The sequence below is a fragment of the Ceratotherium simum genome, chromosome 14 (genome assembly GCF_057802395.1).
Source record: "Ceratotherium simum simum isolate JZ-2026a chromosome 14, ASM5780239v1, whole genome shotgun sequence".
Classification (NCBI taxonomy): Eukaryota; Metazoa; Chordata; class Mammalia; order Perissodactyla; family Rhinocerotidae; genus Ceratotherium; species Ceratotherium simum.
The window spans coordinates 56,139,758-56,158,365 of record NC_141913.1 but is presented as its reverse complement, the minus strand read 5'-3'; the positions used below and the strand labels follow the sequence as shown (position 1 = coordinate 56,158,365).

Here is an 18,608-nt window from a genome sequence, read left to right as displayed (position 1 = left end):
TTATGACTATGTTATTTTTTGTTACTCTGAGCTGTCAGTGAAACACTATTTTGGAATCAGAATTCAGAAGTTCACCAAGACGTGTAGCTTGAGCAGCAGTGGTACTACAGCATACGTATCACACCACATCAATCTTATTTGAAACGTGTTTCTTTTAAAATAATTTTGGGGAAGATACTAAATGCCTTATAAATAAAGATAATTCGGTTACTTCTTTTTGAAAAGAAGTTTCAGAAAAGTTAAAACCATTTACTTGGAAGAAACACTAAAAAATTGAGGAAGGTAGAACAAAATGATAGGCACCTTCTTTAAAAGTAAGGACTAAACAAGAATTGTATTCAAAGAAGATACGTAAATGCCCTATGCTTTCCCTAGAAAAGGCTTTTGAACTATAATTTTTATTCTTATTTATACCTGGTTTTGACTTTGTGACATTTGCTTTTATTTAACTTTCATTTTCTATATTATGCTTTCTAGAATCGTGGAATAGGAGTTTTATTCATTTATAAACTTAAGGACACTGTTTTCTATAAGTGTGTTTTTTAATTTAGGATCATCAAGACAATGTCATAAAAGTATGATATTTTATGTACCAGAAAAATTAAGAATTCACATTAAGAATCTGAATTCTTTGATTTGACAACTTTTTCTTTAATTTGAACAGGTGAGGTTCACTTCACTGGGATTAGGATCAGCACTGACCACCCTTGAAACTGGCTGTGTGGCCTTGGCAAGCAGTTGTCAAAACATTTCTGGTGGGCTCTGGGGAACTGTGGTGAACATTCTTCTGGACCAGTCGGAATGCAGTATGGTGCGCCGGGAGGTATGCCTGTCTGGTTAGCACCCTCTGCCTTTTTTCCCCTTAGAAATCTGTTGTGATAGTCCTTATAAACCGTACCTGACTACCCATTCAACACAGTGACTGACCGCTGACCATTATCTGTTCTGCCTGTGAAAAACCCAAATAAAATGGTAGTAAAGAAGGAAAAAGATATTAATTCACGGTAAAAATTGGAGTCCTTTATTCTAAGATCAAAGCAGAATTCAGTGTATTTTAATATGAACTTCTCTATTTTATTACACATTGAAAAGTAATTCAAAGGAAAAAATTACTTTTATATTACCTCAGTATTTATGGGTCTCTAATGTTTATAAAGCTTAAGTTAAGGGGCTGTCAAAATACTTTGTAGTATTTATCATATAACATATAAGAGGAAAAGCAAACCCTATTTCAATTCTTTCTAGAGAGTTTGTGGTTTTCTTTCATTGCTGTTTTTATCAAAGTGATGATTGATGCAAATATTTTTAAAAACAGTAAAAAAATAGGGATTAGAGGCTTATAAAGAAAACAGCAGCTCCTGGGCCCACCATTAACCAGTTTCCAGTTCCAAAATCCAAAGGCTGTAGTTTTCTTGTTACTTGTTTTTTAATAGTAATGCTTCAACTTGTAGCTTCCTCTTGATTTACCAACTTCAAAGATTATCCATTGACTTCCAGTTAAGAAGGGTTGAAAATTTCACCCTCTTCGGATCCCCTCTGTTACCCCTCCCGTTATATCATAATCTTTCATTCAAATAGATAATCAGTATTCATATTAGTGTGATTCTTTAATTTGACCATCTTCAAGATCTAGGAGGTTAAGTTGGACGTTTGTAGTTTGTATTTCTAGTTAGCAATTTTTTATTGAGAGTAGCTTGTATAAGAGAAGGGAGCGAGACGTGGGGGGGGGTGTGTGTGTGTGTGCGAGAGAGAGAGAGAGAAGAGAGAGAGAGATCAAGTGTGTGTGTAATCTGTAAGGGGTAATAGAAACACGAAAGTATATTTCTTAAATACTATCAGAATAGATTTTACAGATGAGTTTTTGAAACAACAAAATTCTGAAGTAGGAAAAAATATATTTCCTGATGAAGTCATTTTATCAGTGTTAGGTCATCACCTAACAAGCACTGTCATTTGGCAGTTCTCATGATGACCTCCCAGCATGCGCAGTTGACCAGTGACGTGGTTTTTGTTATTAAATTATGATACGTTGGTTATTTCAGGGATGACAACAAGATGGCAGTATTGACTTTTTTTTTTTTAAATTTCAGGCCGCATTTATTCTTCAGAATCTCCTTGTAATTCCAATGCCTTCAGAAATTATAAAGGATTATACTTGGCAGGTCAGTGACTTTAAATAATTATCAACCTACTAGATATTAGAGATTAATTGACGATAAAGTTTCAGCATATATATATTTCAGTAATGGTGAAATTTTATACAAGGATCTCTTACAAGAGAATGTAGAAATTTTCCTTTGCTTGATTAGATTCATGAACTCTTCTCCATAGTGTTAAAAATAATTTTAAACAGAAATAATAATAGCTAACATGGTGTTTACTATGTACTAGGCACTCTTCTAGGAGCTTAACAAATATTAACTTGTGTAATTGTTTGAGTTGTGAGCCATTATTACCCTCATTTTGTTGATTAAGAAACTGTAGCAGAGAAGTTTAAATAGTTTGCCTTAAATCACACACCTTTGCTTTGAGTCCAGGCAGTCTTTCTCTTATCAGCTCACTATGCTGCCTCTCTAATTTAATAATAATAAATATAACAAATATAATAATAACTACATACGAATTCATTTATAGTTAAATATACATTGCTGTTAACATCCTTTTTCCTTTTCTGGGTTAGTGCACAGTTAGGGTCGTAATTTATCTTTCTTTGGTTTCTACTGAATAATTTTTTGTTTTGTGTTCTGAATATCAAGTCAGTAAATAGTTGCCTAACTTTTTTGTGGCTTTTTAGATGATTTGGAGGATACAGAACTGCTCTCACTGGGGCGATAAGATTCGCTTTCTCTACCCTATTACCTATGCACATGTCCTCATCCTATATATGTATATTTATGACACTGTTGCATCTTACTCCCCAGGATCCTAGACAAATCTAAGGTTTCTTTTTAGGTTTTCTTTAGAATATATCCTTGGAGGAGTTAGAGAATCGATTTGAGCTGCAGTGAGGGCAGGTTTCCAGGCAGTCTCCTGAAGTGTAAATTCAGGGGGTTGTCAAGGCCCAGATCTAGTTTAACTCTTGGAAGGTTCACTTCTCCAAACTTGACAAACCCAGGTAAACTGCCAATTATTAAGAATCTCAGGCCTCTTTTCCACTGGTTCCTCTAACTTGGTTAACACTGCCATCTGATGATGATTGCTTATTCATAGTCTGTGTTGTAATAAAACCATTCGGGACAAAACTGGAAGGAATACATGGGATTAATGTTTATATTAACAGTGTAGTAGTTTTGATGCCTGTTATCCAATAACTAGATTTTAGAATGTGTTGTTTTGGGCTCAAATGCAAATCATCTCTACTCCCATTGTTAAACTAGTGACACTTGTGTACTCTAAGCTTGATGTACTGCCAATGAATTTTTAATTATTGAAATAAATATAAAGGCAAGAGTAATAAGATTTCTGGGCTCTATTAAAGCCTTTGGGACATTATATTACAGTATAGAACCATGCATAGAAGTTCACATTTTTCTCTTACAAGTTAAATACAGTCATGTGCTGCATAACAATGTTTCAGTCAATAAGATGAGTACCATATAGTCTAGGTGTGTAGTAGGCTGTACCATCTAGATTTGTGTAAGTACACTTTGTGATGTTTGCACAATGACAAGATCGCCTAACAGCACATTTCTCAGAATGTATCCCTGTCATTAAGCAATGCATGACTGTAGTGGACAGCTCCTTTTTGTTGCTGGTGACATGCTTACTGCAGCTGGTTGGTGGTGTTATTCTCCAGTTCTTCATTGCAGAATTAATTTTCTACTAAAAAGTTGAAAATAGTGGTTTAAGCGAGCTTTTGGAGTCTTTTGCCCTGCCTACACTGATCAGAAACAAAAAAACTTGAGAGCTGCTCTTATCCCAAACAGCACTTGAGGATGAAACTTTTGCTAGTCTTAGGCAAAATTACAAAGATAAGGACAGTCTTGTGTGTTTTCAATAAATCCAGATTTTCTTCCTCTTTTTTTGATCTATTTTTGGTTATTTTTCTTTTTGATTTAAGTTTCCTCACTTAGCAATATAAATAGTTGGTTACCTAGTATTTGTCCCTCAATTTTAAAAAAGTTTAGTGGTACTTTACATCCCAAAATGGAAACAGCTGCTCTAAGAAGGGAGAAAGTCTTCAAATATAGATAATGGACTTGCATAATCTCCAAGAAGTTGTGACCTTTGCCAGTTTATTATAGCCAGAAAGAAGGTGTTATATATCCAGTATTCTAGAATTAAAACTGTCTTTGGTAGAATGATGAATAACAATCTTATTCAACCAAACACTTCATGTACTTATGTTGGTGTACATTTCACAGTGTTTTGGAGGATAGAGCAGGAAGTAGCACCAGTATCTGGGAGCTTTGTGAACATTTTATTTTGAGTGAGGTAGGTATTTGATTCATTATGTTTTACCAAGAGGATTGCTTTTACTACTTTGCACTTTGATGCCTGAAGCTAAACTGATGCACTGTACTCCTGTTCCACTGGGCATTCTGAGTGTTCTCTTTACGATTACTGCCCCTTTCCAAAGTCTTCCCCCCCACACACACAGCGTAAGTTCCCATTTCACGTGACTGTCTGGAATTGTTTAACGTCTGAGTGGTAATAATTTGTGTATATAAATTATGAGTTATGTAACTGGCTGTGTTTCCTTTTATTGTTGAGTGCTAGAAAGTTTTAGAGCCCTCCTACACATGTGGCTCTTGTGCTATACTATACGTTTTTTAGCTTTATTCCTCAGTCCAGTATCTTCATACCTTTGTTTTTCTTTCATCCCTGCTATACTTTTACTGTCATATTATAATTTACCTTTCCTTGTAATAGGCCTTAAATATTTTCTGGAACAAAGTGAGACATAAATCATCTAAAACGTATTTTTTTAATTTGAAAAAGTATTTATTAAAATATACTTTCACTAACCACTACAATCCGTTTTAATCTTCCTCTTTTCTGAAAAACAATAGCATTTAATGTCTATACCATTAAATTGGCTGTTTTTCATATATCACCTTTATTGTCTTGTCTTATTTCTTACCATTTAACTTAATCTTCCTAAATAGAATATATATTTCAGGACCATATTTTTAACATATTTTTAAATGTGTTTTCCAGTCCCCACCACAGAGAAGATAGTGCTCCATCAGTCTTTGCTAATGCACAAAAATGTGCAAAGCATTCCATTTACCCCATTAGTATTAATGGTATTGCTGAGTAAATAAAGTTAAAAATCAGGTCTTAACTTTTGTAGCTGAAGGCCCCATTTATTTTTCCATGGATACAGAAACGTATTGAAAGGGGGTGGTCACAGAGAATAGGAGCAGATAGAGAGCCTGTCTTGGCACAGCTTCCCTTGGCACCCAGCCTCCCTGAGAGGGGCCTGAAGACTGGGCTCCTGCTGCGTGGGAACCCAGTCCTCGATGCGTCAGCCCTGGGTGTGCCACATATCTTTTCTACTTAGGACACTGTTTTAAGGGCGGTGTTTATAAATACTGGGCTTTCCTTGTCCAAGGCTACATCCCTCTCTTAGGGAGAGAAAACAGAATCAGGTCTAAGGGCCCTTAAACTGTGTCATGGCTTTCAGCTTTCCAGGGTCTTGTAAACTGGTTTCCCACAGGCCGACTGAGATTTGGTACTCCTGCATGTGGAAGGTTCTGTTGCTGGATTTAGTTTGAGGACTGGTCACAAATCCATACCCCTCCAACTTTAACAACGAGAACAGAATTTTAGAGTTGATTATAACAAGAAATCTGTTCGTTAGACAGGGATTATCTATGTAGTTTGTTTCAGTTCATTTCTATAAGTGTTTGTTGAGTACCTGAATGTTGGGGATTCACGGGTGATCAGATTTAATCCTTTGCAGCATAGGGCTTGTGGAGAAGAAGACAAACACATACCCAGCGAACAGTACTACAGTGTTTTATGTATGATGGTGGTAGCTTATGTGTAATTTTTGTAATGTGAAAGTTGTTCTTTCCATTTGAAAATGATATGACACATTTAAATGTAAAGGTTATTTCACATGCTTAAATAATAGAGTGAGTTGTCAGTTTGTTGTGTAAATATACATGTTCATGCTTTAGTTCCTTTCCATATTTGTGATAGGACTTTGAATTGGCACATAATTTTATTTTTTTAAAAAACTTTTTATTTTGAAAAAAATTTAGACTTATAGAAAAGTTGCAGAAACAGTACAACAGTTTTTATAATCCCTTCACCCAGATTTCCCCCAATGTTATAATTTTACCAAATTTGCTTTAGCTCTGTGTAGTATCTTTTTTCTGAACTGTTTAAGACTTGCAGACATAATGCTTCTTTTTCCCTAAGCTCTTAAGTATGAATTTCCTAAAAACAAGGACGTTCTCTTACATAATCATAATAATAATTATCAAAATAGAGAAATTATTCAAATTTTTCCAGTTGTCCCGCTACTGCCTTTTATAGAAAAGAAAACAACTAATTAGGATCTAGGCTCTAATTCAGGAATACATGTTACATATAGTTGTCATGTCTATTTAGTTTTTTTTTTTAATCTAATATAGTTCTTTTTTTTTTTTATTATTTTTTTTTATTTTTTTCCCCAAAGCCCCAGTAGATAGTGGTATGTCATAGTTGCACATCCTTCTGGTTGCTGTATGTGGGACGCGGCCTCAGCATGGCCAGAGAAGCGGTGCATCGGTGCACGCCCGGGATCCGAACCCAGGCCGCCAGTAGTGGAGCGCGAGCACTTAACCACTAAGCCATGGAGCCGGCCCATCTAATATAGTTCTTAAATCTTTAAGAGTTTAGCATTTTTGAAGAGTGCAGGCTATTTAGTTTTTGTAATGTTCTTTAATTAGGTTTGTCTTTTTCCTCATGATTACATTGAGGTTATGCATTTTTAGCAGAAAAACCATAGAAATGATGTGTTCTTCTTGGTGTATTATGTCAGGAAACATGGTAAGTCTTTGTCCTATTATTGGTGATGTTTACTTTGCTTACTTTGTTAAGGTAGAGTCTGCCTGTTTTCTCCATTGTAGAGTTACAGTTTTTTCTTTTGCAGGCAGATACTTTGAGACTGTGCAAATATCTGTTTCTCATCAACATTCTTTCACTAGTTTTTTTTTTTTTATAATTTTTTATTTATTTATTTTTCCCCCAAAGCCCCAGTAGATAGTTGTATGTCATAGCTGCACATCCTTCTAGTTGCTGTATGTGGGACGCGGCCTCAGCATGGCTGGAGAAGCGGTGCGTCGGTGCATGCCCGGGATCCGAACCCGGGCCGCCAGTAGCGGAGCGCGAGCACTTAACCACTAAGCCACGGGACCGGCCCTCTTTCACTAGTTTTATCTTCCATTCATAATTTTTGTCTGAAGCAGTGATTGCAGAATTGTTGCCAAATAATGATTTTCTAATTTCATCATTCCTTTACATTTAATTGCATTTTACTGTAAGGAAGAGCCTTCCTTTCTTCTCTATTTTGGTATTTAGTTACACCAGTATGACTCAAGGATTCTTACTTTGTTTCGTGGGTTATAATCTGTTTCTATCATTATTTATTTAGATGTTCAAATTGTTCCAAATTTGGCTAGGAGAAGCCCCTTCATGAAGACTCTTATGTCTTTTTAACATGTCTTCCTCAATCTTTGAGCACTTCCTTACTTTCTGGTATAGCAATATATTCTAGACTTTCCCAGCCCCAGCCTGGAACAGATATTTACTCAAAGAGCCCTGATTTCTTTTAATGGAGGTGGTATTTAGAAACGAGATTTGGGTTCTAGATACGCTCATTGTTCCTGGGGGTCATTGCTTCCATGCATTCTTAGTGGACACAGCAAGTAACTGTCTGCATATGTGTTTATGTGTGTGTTTTAGATAGATAGTTGACTCATTTATAGTTATAGTATATATCATTTTCAAATTTGATGTGATAATTATCAATGCATATTTTTCATCTTTTAATGTGTTCATCATGAATCATGAGTATTGATTTCCCAAAACAATAAATAGTCATGTCAAAGAAGCAATATCATTTTAACTATATTCATAATTTTGCATCTTTGAGAACAATATTTTCAAGTTAATTGATGTGAATCATGAGTATTGATTTCCCAAAACAATAAATATTGGTGTCAAAGAAGCAATATCATTTTAACTATATTCATAATTTTGCATCTTTGAGAACAATATTTTCAATTAATTGGAGTGTTTTATGACACAATTAATTTGCTGTTTTCTTGGCAAATTTATTTGTAATAGCACCTAGTGATTTGAAGAGTTTTCTTTCTTTGCATGCTGTCCTTCTCAGCTCTCCCTGGCAATTTTGCAGATGATCTGGCAGCCCCAGCACTCACCTGAGGGCAAGGCTGGTAAGAATGTAGACATCTTGAGACAGAGCTATTAGACCATGCTGATTTCCCTGCTATGCCAGAAGACAGCCCCATCCATTACTGATGGATCTATGGAGCAGAGCCTCGTGTATGCATGAAAGATTTCATTGTTCTGACCTTTGTACCATTAGTCATCTGTGGAAAGCCTGAGTCAGAATGTCTTTTGTGCATATGCTGGGCTTGGCTTCCTTGCCCTGGGTAAAAGTCTGTTGGTAATAAGCCATTGCCACTAGGAAGCTTTGGCATTTGGAGAATGGGGATTCAGGCTTAATGCTTAGTTAAAATAAATCAAATAAAAAATAAATAATGGTTATGTAACATGTACATATTTCAGATATTTGGTTTTCTTTGAGAAGTTAAAAATATTTTCAATGAATTGTTTGAATTTTTAGAAGAAATTATTTTTTTCAAGTAATAAATATGTATGGTTAAAAAACTAATAGAGGGGCTGGCCCAGTACCATAGTGGTTAAGTTTGCGCACTCCACTTCGGCGGCGTGGGGTTCGCAGGCTCGGATCCCGGACGCAGAACTATGCACTGCTTATCAAGCGGTTGTGGCAGGCATCCCACATAAAGTAGAGGAAGATGGACACGGATGTTAGCTCAGGGACAGTCTTCCTCAGCAGAAAGAGGAGGATTGGCAGCGGGTGTTAGCTAGGGGCTGATCTTCCTCACACACACACAAAAAAAGCTAACAGAGCTTGTAATGAAATTCACTATCTCTTTCCATTCACAGAGACAGCTTTACCTCCTACTGATTTTAATTCTACAGGTAGTTACCTTTGTATCTCTAAATAGTATGTTTGCACTAATATGTTTATTCCTTTACTGTTTCAATACATGGATTTAGCTCATTTAAACAGTCTCCTGCCAGTGTAGTTCTATTACTGTTCTTAGTTTCTCCACTGGTCACCCCTGCTATTTCTGGTCTTATTACCTATGGATCATATATCTCTTGGCTCCCCATTTAGAAGGAGAGTAAGACATGGCTGAGATGTTCTTATCCTTTCATTGGTATCTCCTCCCCAACTTCTGTTGTTAATCTTTGCCAGTTTTATCTTTACTTTTGCTTTGTGAAGGTTGACTACATTTACTTTCTCTTTTGCAGCCTCAATTTATCTATAAGTGGATTCTAGAAATTGAAAACCAGTAATTCACTACAGAGCCACTTATTGGGCTGTGATTACACTTTCTTATCTCTGCTTCCAGGGTCATGACCCCTCTGGCACTCAGAGGAAAAATTTTCTGGTATTTATATATATGTGTGTATGTATACATATACGTGGGTGTGTGTGTGAGTGTGTGGGTGTGGGTGTGTGTATAATTTAAAAAATCAATTTGGGTGATTTTTTTTTCCCTTGGAGTTTCTATTTATTTTTTTCTTGCATTTCAAGTCTGTATCATATCTCAAGTTTTTTTGAGCTCTGAATCATCCTTTCTCTTCAGTTAGAATCCTTTCCTAGTAATCATCCTCAAAATGATTGTTCTCCTACCTAATAACCAATGCATGAGTGATAAGCTTCATGAATTCTTGCTTATTTACAAATGTATTTAAATTGCCCTGGATTGATAGCTTGGATAGTGACCAGATATTAGGTTGAAATCACTTCTCAGAAGAATTTTGCTCCATGTTAGATGTCTTCTAACATCCCATACTACTGATGAGAATTTGGATACCCATCTGATTCTCTTATGGCTGTTTTTTTCTTTTACCATCTTCTCTTTATCTTTGATGTTCTAGAATTTTATGATTATGGGTCTTTTTCATTTCTCTTGCTTGACAGTCCTTAAGCTCCTTGATTTGAAGACATAGATGTTCTGTATCTTTGGGGTCTGACAAATTTTTGTATTATTTTAAAAATGACTTTCCTTTTTTCTTTGTTCTATTTTATGTTTCCACAAATCATATGAGTTCCACATTAGGCTTCTTGAATTGATGTTTCTTTGTTTCCTTATCTTTTATATTTCTATTTCTTAGTCTTTATTTTCTGAGATAGTAATTCTTTTGTTCATGTCAGAATTAGTTTAACTTCTTCAATCTTGGATAAGAACAATTTTCACCATGATTTATGAGAAAAGAAAAAAAAATCAAGTTCTAAAACCTCATTAGGTAGATTGAATTTTACATTTATGTCTCTTATTGTGACTTATTTTGTTTTCTTTATTTTCTACATCTTTTTTTCTTTTTATATTTTTAAGAACTAGAGAGAAAAATGAATTCTTGAAATATATTAATTGAAGGGTAAATTTGATTATATTAATTAGATTCTTCAACACTAATAATTATACTTATTTATAGAATAATTACTGTAGTTCTATACTTTAATGAAAAGATGAATTTTAGAAGACGATGGGTTTGTCTTTTGCAGATGGTATAATCATCAGCCTCAGCAGGCCTTTACAGAATAAAGAATTGGCAGATTTAAGAGCTCTGGAAGAGCTTGTTTTCCAGATTTATGCAGTTTACATTCTCTCATCTTAATTTGTTAAACCTTTGTGAATTTTGAACTGTGGCTATAAATCATCCAGGAAGCAATTACATGGACCTGATTTTGCAAAAGTAAAATTTTTGAATCATTTCATATAATCTATTTAGTAAATTATTTTAAAATTGTTTTGGGCATCATTATGAAATATATTCAGAGAAATAGTGTTTGTACTACTTTGTTTAATCATTTATTTTATTGATTTATTGAGTTTTATTAGGTAGTTGGAGTTAAGCTAGTAGACTTAGCTGCATTATTTATAATTCTCATCTCACGCTTGTTAATTCCTTCCCTGAATTATTGTAATGAGGGTTTTAATTTGTGATGTTAAGCAACTATTGTGAATCTTTTGTGTTTGACATGTTTTGTACATTTAAGAATGTTATAAGTTGCTTAAAAGCTGACCATTTTGAAGGTGTGAACGTTAGGATCGGCTCTGTGGTTTTGGATGAATTACTTCATCCTAGATAATTGAATAAGGTAATGTGTGAAAGGGCCGCATTGCCTGAAGCGTGTGCCATGGTTAGTGAAGGAGCCATGTAGCCCTGTTCTCCTGTGCTCCTCTCTGTGTCACCTGCTGCTTCGAGACCTCTGAATTCAAAGTTACAACAATGACCATCATGCTCATTAAATAGTCTTATTTCTTATTAAGTATGTAGATTGCTCTATTTATGAAGAGTAAGCTCATAGTGTTAGGTAGGGTTATTAGAACACAATAACAAATTCATAACCATAAAAGATATTTAATATTGAAGTAAGAGATTCAATTACAATGATAATATCTTTAAAAGAAGTGTTAATGGAAATCTTATTAATGTAATTTACACCTTTACCTTGTGAATTACTTTATCTTGCTGGATAGTAAGTTTTAGCATCCATCTTTCATTGATGATGAGGAGGGATGAGAGGAGGGACACATTCACAAATCTCATGGGTAGCGATAAACTTTGAACCAAAGTTTCCACCGCACCTTTCCTGTTGGCACTTAGATTGCTGTGTTTTTTTTTTTTAACAGGGAAAGATTTGCCCTGAGCTAACAGCTGTTGCCAGTCTTCCCCCTTTTTCTTTTCCCTCCCCAAAGCCCCAGTACATAGTTGTATATCCTAATTATAAGTCCTTCTAGTTCTTCTGTGTGAGCTGCTGCCACAGCATGGCAACTGACAGATGGGTGGTCTGTTTCCGTGCCTGGGAAACGAACCCGGGCTGTGGAAGTGGTGAGAGCACTGAACTTTAACCACTAGGCCATCAGAGCTGGCTCTAGATTGCTATTTTTTATCTTTTATTTTTCTCTTATGATCTGTTTTGATAGTCTTAACTTCATTGATTATCATTTTCCAAAAAATAGAAATATTTATAAGCTAATGATGGGGTTACTTGCAAACTTTAGCCAGTCCTGATTGCTTAGTTTTTGCCATTGGCTATTCCAGGAAGAGTAGTGAGTGCCAGTGTGAAAAATTATTTGAACAAAAGTGCAAAGAGATTAAAATTGTGTAATGGCAGATTCTTCTCAGCCTCCTTGTGGAAAGTCTGTGTGTGTGTTTGTGCCCGCATGTGTGCGTTTCCCTTGTCAGGGTTAATTCACTGGGAAGTAACATGGCAAACAGATTTTACCATGGATATCGATGAGTCTTTTCATTTTATCTGGCATATTGATAGGTACAAAAAATAATTTGGAACATAATTATTGGACCAGATTATTTCAAGTATTTTAATACTTATTTTACTGTTGTGTGTAGGTTGAAAAATACTATTTTTATTGTCTGTGTGGCTCAAGTGTATAATTACTTGGGTAAAGCTGTGCCATTTCACAGAAACATTTTAAACTAAAGGGCCCCTCAAAAGATAGAATAGATCAGCCTTCTGCCCTCAGAGGATTTGTAGGCAGCAAAGACCTCGAGTGCTCTGAGATAATTTGCTCTAGGTCGGGCTGCTGTAGGTGGAGAAGGACAGAGGCTGGTGAAAGGAGCATGGCAGCATCTGGGACCCATTTAATTTGTTGAGGGGATTTTGGGGAGTTAGTGGGTCTTTTTGAGGAAATTACGTGATAAATCAGTCTCTCTCTTTTTCTCTCCCTCTTTTCCTACAGGGCCCCTGTGTCCACGATGAGGACTCTGGCCTATCGCTCATAGGAAAACCCGCCCTTCAGGCTCTTTTATATCACTGCCATTTTTATGACCATTTGAATCAGATGGTAAAACATTGTTACCTGGGACGGTATATGTTTGATTTGAATTGTTCTGCCCTTGATGGAACTTCAGAAGGCAGCGATTTAAGTGGTAAGAACAATATATTTGTATTTTTACTTTTACAAAATGTAACTTTTTAAAAACTGTTAAAAACCTATGTGTTTGTTACAAAATATTTGAAAAATAATGAAAATACACAGGAGAAAAATTCATCTCTAGTCCCATTCCCCAAAGATTACTTTTGTTATGTTACGGTATATTTTCTTCCAGTCTTCTTTCTCTGTGTAGCTTTTGTTTTACATAATTGTGTTCATAGTTTACGTACATTTTTGTATTCCCTCCTTTCGCTAAACATTGCCTAAGCATTTTTTTATGTTATAAATTCTTCATGGAAACTATTTTTGACATCTTATTGATGTTTTATAAGTTATTTCATATCCTTCAGTAAAATTTTATAATTTTTTTTCTCTATTAACGTCTTAAACTTTTTGGAAGGTTCTTCCTAGGCAATCAAAAATGAGACCTGTTCCTACTAAATTTTCTAATCCATTTTGCTAATGTATATTGAAAAGCTATTTGTTTTTCTTTTTTTTGAAAAGCTGTTCGTTTTTGATATGTTACTCATTTATCAAAATATCTTGCTGAAACCTTTTTATTTCTATTTATTTATAGATTCTCTTGGGATCCTAAGATCTTAGCACATATAAATAATCATTATCTCATAACAATAAGTAATTTAATAATAATAAAAATAAATTATATTTTTAAGTTAATTTTTAATGTAATTTTTAAAAATCTTGACATAATTTCACACTTACAGAAAAGGTGCAGAAATAGTACAAAGAATTCCCAAATGTTAGCATTTTACTATATTTGCCCCCCTACCCCATGTGTATGTAAATGTATATGTGTGTATAAGTAAAATTTATTAAAATGTATGTGTGTGTAAATATATTTTTCTGAGTAAATTGCAGATATGAGGTTTCTTTACCCCTAAATACTTAAGCATGAATTTCTTTTCTTTTTTTTTTTTTTTGCTGAGGAAGATTTGCCCTGAACTAACATGTGTTGCCAGTCTTCCTCCTTTTTTGCCTGAGGAAGATTAGCCATGAGCTAACATCCCTGACAATCTTCCTCTACTTTTTTTTTTTTTTATTGTGAGGAAGAGTGGCCCTGAGCTAACACCTGTTGCCAATCGTCCTCTTTTTGCTTGAGGAAGACTAGCCCTGAGCTAACATCCATGCCCATCTTCCTCTAATTTGTATGTGGGATGCCACCACAGCATGGCTTGATGAGTGCTATAGGTCCTCGCCCAGAATCTGACTCTGCAAAACCTGGGCTGAGGAAGCAGAGTGTGCTGCACTTAGGCACTGCATCGCAGAGCTGGCCCCAAGTGTGAATTCCTAATTTACTTTTCTGCTCACTTCTTGGAGGAATTAAGAGGAAAATGACATTGGGTGACGTTTTTGAACATTCTAAATAAATGTTCCTATGAGGAAAGTGACTCATTCAATTGTTTGGATTTCTCTGGATTAGTCAAAGCACTGCCCTTGAACTAGTAGCATTGACATCTTCTGTGAGTGTGTTAGAATTGCAGATTTACGGCTCCCACCCTGGTTTAGGGAGTGGAATCTCTGGGAATAGGACCCAGGAAACTGCTTTAACAAGCTCTTTATGATTCTCCCAAAACAGTGAAGTTTGGGAGCTGGTGCTCTTGATAAATTGTGTTAGATTAAGCTAAAACACCTCCAACTAGATTTTAGTCATTAGATTTTTTGTGAAACAAGCTTTATATATAAATTAGTTACGCATAATAAAAATTAGGCAAACCTCATTCCTTAGTTCTTGATTGGTTTCATGTAATGAGTATTCTTTCTTTTAATTGTTACAGTACCCAAGAGAGTATTCATGTTGACAGTTTTCCTGTTCTCACAGGTTTAGATGACTCATTCAAGTTTTGGAGGGCTCCATCTAGGATGTCCAATCAAGATCGAGATCCGAGTTCTCTTTCCACCTCGGAAACAATGGTACTTCCAAAGAATGCATAAGTGCTTCCTTTTGAATCTCTGAAAAAAAATTGAATTTACATAGTGGAGAGATAAGAATGTATACAAAATATAAGATTATAATTATTGGCTGTGATTTATTTGAAGTGCTGTCTGTGCAGAACTAGGGTCTTCCTTGCTTGTATAGCTACACTGAATATCCTTTTAGATGAATTTTCAATCCATTTCCTACCTTTTTTGATAGAGCCAGAAATACAAAGGTTTGAAAATTTTTATCGGTAGTGTTAGAAGAAGAGAACAGATCCCGTATGATTAATAATGCTTGGTTGAGCTGAAATTTTGCTTAAGGGCAAGGCAATTTAGAGAAAATTGACCCATTCTTATGATTCCAATGTGATACTGATGATTTTAAACACATTTCTAAATACTTGCATCAGATAGAAGTCTTGATTATCTGAAATACCTGAAATTTATGTAGGCCTGCCTGCCTTTTTCTTTTCATTTATAAACTGCTTTGTTCTAAAATGTTTGAGAGGGGCCGGCCCTGTGGCTTAGCGGTTAAGTGCTCGTGTGCCGCTGCTGGCGGCCCAGGTTTGGATCCCGGGGGCTCACCGACGCACCGCTTCTCTGGCCATGCTGAGGCCGCATCCCACATACAGCAACTAGAAGAATGTGCGAATATGACATACAACTATCTGCTGGGGCTTTGGGGGAAAAAATAAATAAATAAAAATTAAAAAATAAATAAATAAATAAAATGTTTGAGACATTAGAATTTCTAAATAATGACTATACTAGGTTTCATTTGTTTTACAAGCATACAAAATCATTTATTCTCAACTAGAAAACGTTATGTTCAAGTAAGTGTTTTTGGAACAATTACTGTGTTATAGAATCTTTTGGGAAGGCAAAGGCTTGGCACCCTTGCTTCCAGGAAAAAAAATAATAAGAGAACAGTAATTATATAGGCATTAATAAGATTCACCTCCTACAGTTTCTCAAGACACTGGTACTTTTTGCTGTAGTTTTAAGAGTCTTTTTTTTCCTAGACTCAAAAGAGAAGAGTTTGTGTTTAGTGCTAAATTGAAACTTTATTTGGAAGTAGAAGAATTACCCCAGATCCACTAGATGTCATGCTTTCCTTTCCAAGCTAGAAATAGTATGTATCTTTGTCTCAAGAAGAGAAATGATGATATGATTAAATGCAAAAAGGAGTTGTATTAATTGGTTATTTAGTTCATAGAAGGACAGAGTTAATATGTACTTAAAAGTAATTCTTCTTAGGTTACCCTGTTTGTTAAAAGGACTATAGACTAACCTTGAAATCTTTATACATTTTTAGTTCTTTGCTTTTTAGTAGGTATTCAGTAAGTAGTAATTGCTCTAATTAACTTTGAATTATCTTAGCTATTTTGTAGATATCAAGTTGTGTTTATCCAAGAAGACTTAAGTACAAAAAGCAAAAGCAGATCAAACTTTTGCATTTCTCTGTTCTATAGTAACATATAAATGTTACAGATTTGGATACTAGATTTTCCTAGAAAAACTTTGGAAATACATTACTTATTGTAATCATTATTAAAATAGAAGCATCTCTAGGCATGTAAAAGTCTTTAACTTGTTTGTGTTTGAATGTCACATAGCCTTTTAAAAATATATACCAATGAAATCTATTTTTTCTTGTTTTAAGAATTCTTTAATATAGTCCTATGTAAGATTTTTTTCATGTAGTTTCTCAAAAGGCTAGTATTATCTGTTGGAATTTTTACAGTCAACTCTTCTTTCTTTTTTTGGATTCCAGACAAAAAAGTTTTGGTCTTGGTGACTTTTACTCACCAAATTGGTGACTTTTATTCACAAAAATAATCTAATTACCCCAATTCTCCTAATTGTCATGTTTTCCTTACCATGCCTGAGATACTGTATATCTTTGTCCCCACAGCAGAAAAGTCTGGAGAGTTTATTCATTATAGCGATATTACTTTAAACTCAAGCTGTCAGTACCCAAACCAACTAATACTTTCTCAAGTATAAGAAAATTTGATGTTACAAATTGAGATATCACTTAAGTGGATGTAAATCTTGCTAATAAGCTTATCTGGTTATTTATATTTTTATTTTGTGTATCTCCCAGATATGAGAAAGGTACAATTTCTTTATTGGTGTGTTTGTTTTTACATTTTGTCTTTCTAAGGAAAGGGCTGTCTTTTAATTTGGGTCATATCATCCGTTGTGCTGTTGCTGGGTCATTATCTATTCTGTGCTGTTAATGCCACATTAGGGACTTTAATGGTATTATTTAATGAATATGAGTTCAGTTGTTTGGCCAGCTTTGTAAGGATGGGGCTTGTATGCTTTGTAACTTACAGATAGAGCAAGGAGTGTCATTGTCACCTTAGGGCATTGCCCTCATAAATAAATGCCTCTTCAGAGGTGGCTTTTCCTCCTACCCTAGGGAAGGAGAAGTGTAGCGAGGGCAGGGGTGGGGGGGTTGGGGGGTGTGCTGTTAGGCATTAGTTGTTTTTCCTCCTAAAGTCACATTTCTTCTCAGAAATGTTCAAGCTAGATAGGTGTTTGTGCCTAGTACATACAAGTGTGCAGCAACAACTTTATGACCAAATTTTGGTCTTTTCTGCTGCTCTTGAGGAGAATTATGTCTATTTTTTCAATCCGTTTCATCAGTTGTCAAAATAAAGGAAATGTGATTCCTTTCCTTTTGATCTTTTCTTTTGATCTTTTCTTTGTGGTACATGTGATTCTTTCAAACTTTCTGGAGCACCAATTTAAAGAAAACTGATTTTACTTTAAGTTTATTTAAACATTTGTAGGGAAATTTTACTCATGGGTGTTCATAGTCTTAAAAAAATTGAAAATCATTCTTATTATCACTATTTTACAAAGGAAGAGATTAAGGTCTGGAGTGAGTAAGTGTCTTGTTCAAGGTTCCAGCACTGGTAACTGCTAGAGCATTCGAGTCCAGAAGGACGTTTGGCTCTAGGGCCTAAGTTGTTGGCCATGCTGTTGCAGTCCCTCACTACAAAGCCAGATGGGATTGGTGCCACAATAGATGTTACAGTCGGAGTGCAGGGAGGTTATACCAGAAGGAATGATGAAATAGGAAGTGATTTTGTGTAAGAAGTGGGTATTGAAATAGGCTCTAAAGGATTAATCCCTTCTCCCTTATTTGTATGCACATATTTGCAAGGCGCTGAAAAGATATTCAAATATGTTTTAGGATTCAGTACCCACTTAACAAGGGTTGAAAGTCCACTTGAGAACATAAAGCATAATTAGAAAATAGCAGAATGCCAAGCTGTGTTATCCTGAAAGCATTAGATATTCAGGAAATACATGGGGCTGTTTGGAGTGTGGGAGGAAGGCTGAGATTTGATTACCAGTGTAACCAGATAGGGGTCAGCCAAGAGAGCCCAGTCTGGTTTTGGATTTGAAGAGGAAAGATATAATAGCTATAAAGATGTAAAGATATTTCAGTAGAGTAAAATGGCATGAAACATT

The 18,608-nt window shown here is 35.2% G+C and overlaps 1 protein-coding gene across 3 annotated transcripts in view; it reads left to right on the top strand.

Annotated features, from left to right (window-relative positions):
• RTTN (rotatin) overlaps nt 1-18,608 on the top strand; it is a 160,209-nt gene that overhangs the window by 84,287 nt on the left and 57,314 nt on the right. For all 3 annotated transcript variants that reach the window (XM_087439327.1, XM_087439328.1, XM_087439329.1), the window contains exons 31-34: nt 665-823; nt 2,091-2,162; nt 12,987-13,176; nt 15,022-15,113. In XM_087439327.1, the coding sequence (XP_087295453.1) occupies nt 665-823; nt 2,091-2,162; nt 12,987-13,176; nt 15,022-15,113 (513 nt within the window). The remainder of the gene's footprint in view (nt 1-664; nt 824-2,090; nt 2,163-12,986; nt 13,177-15,021; nt 15,114-18,608) is intronic.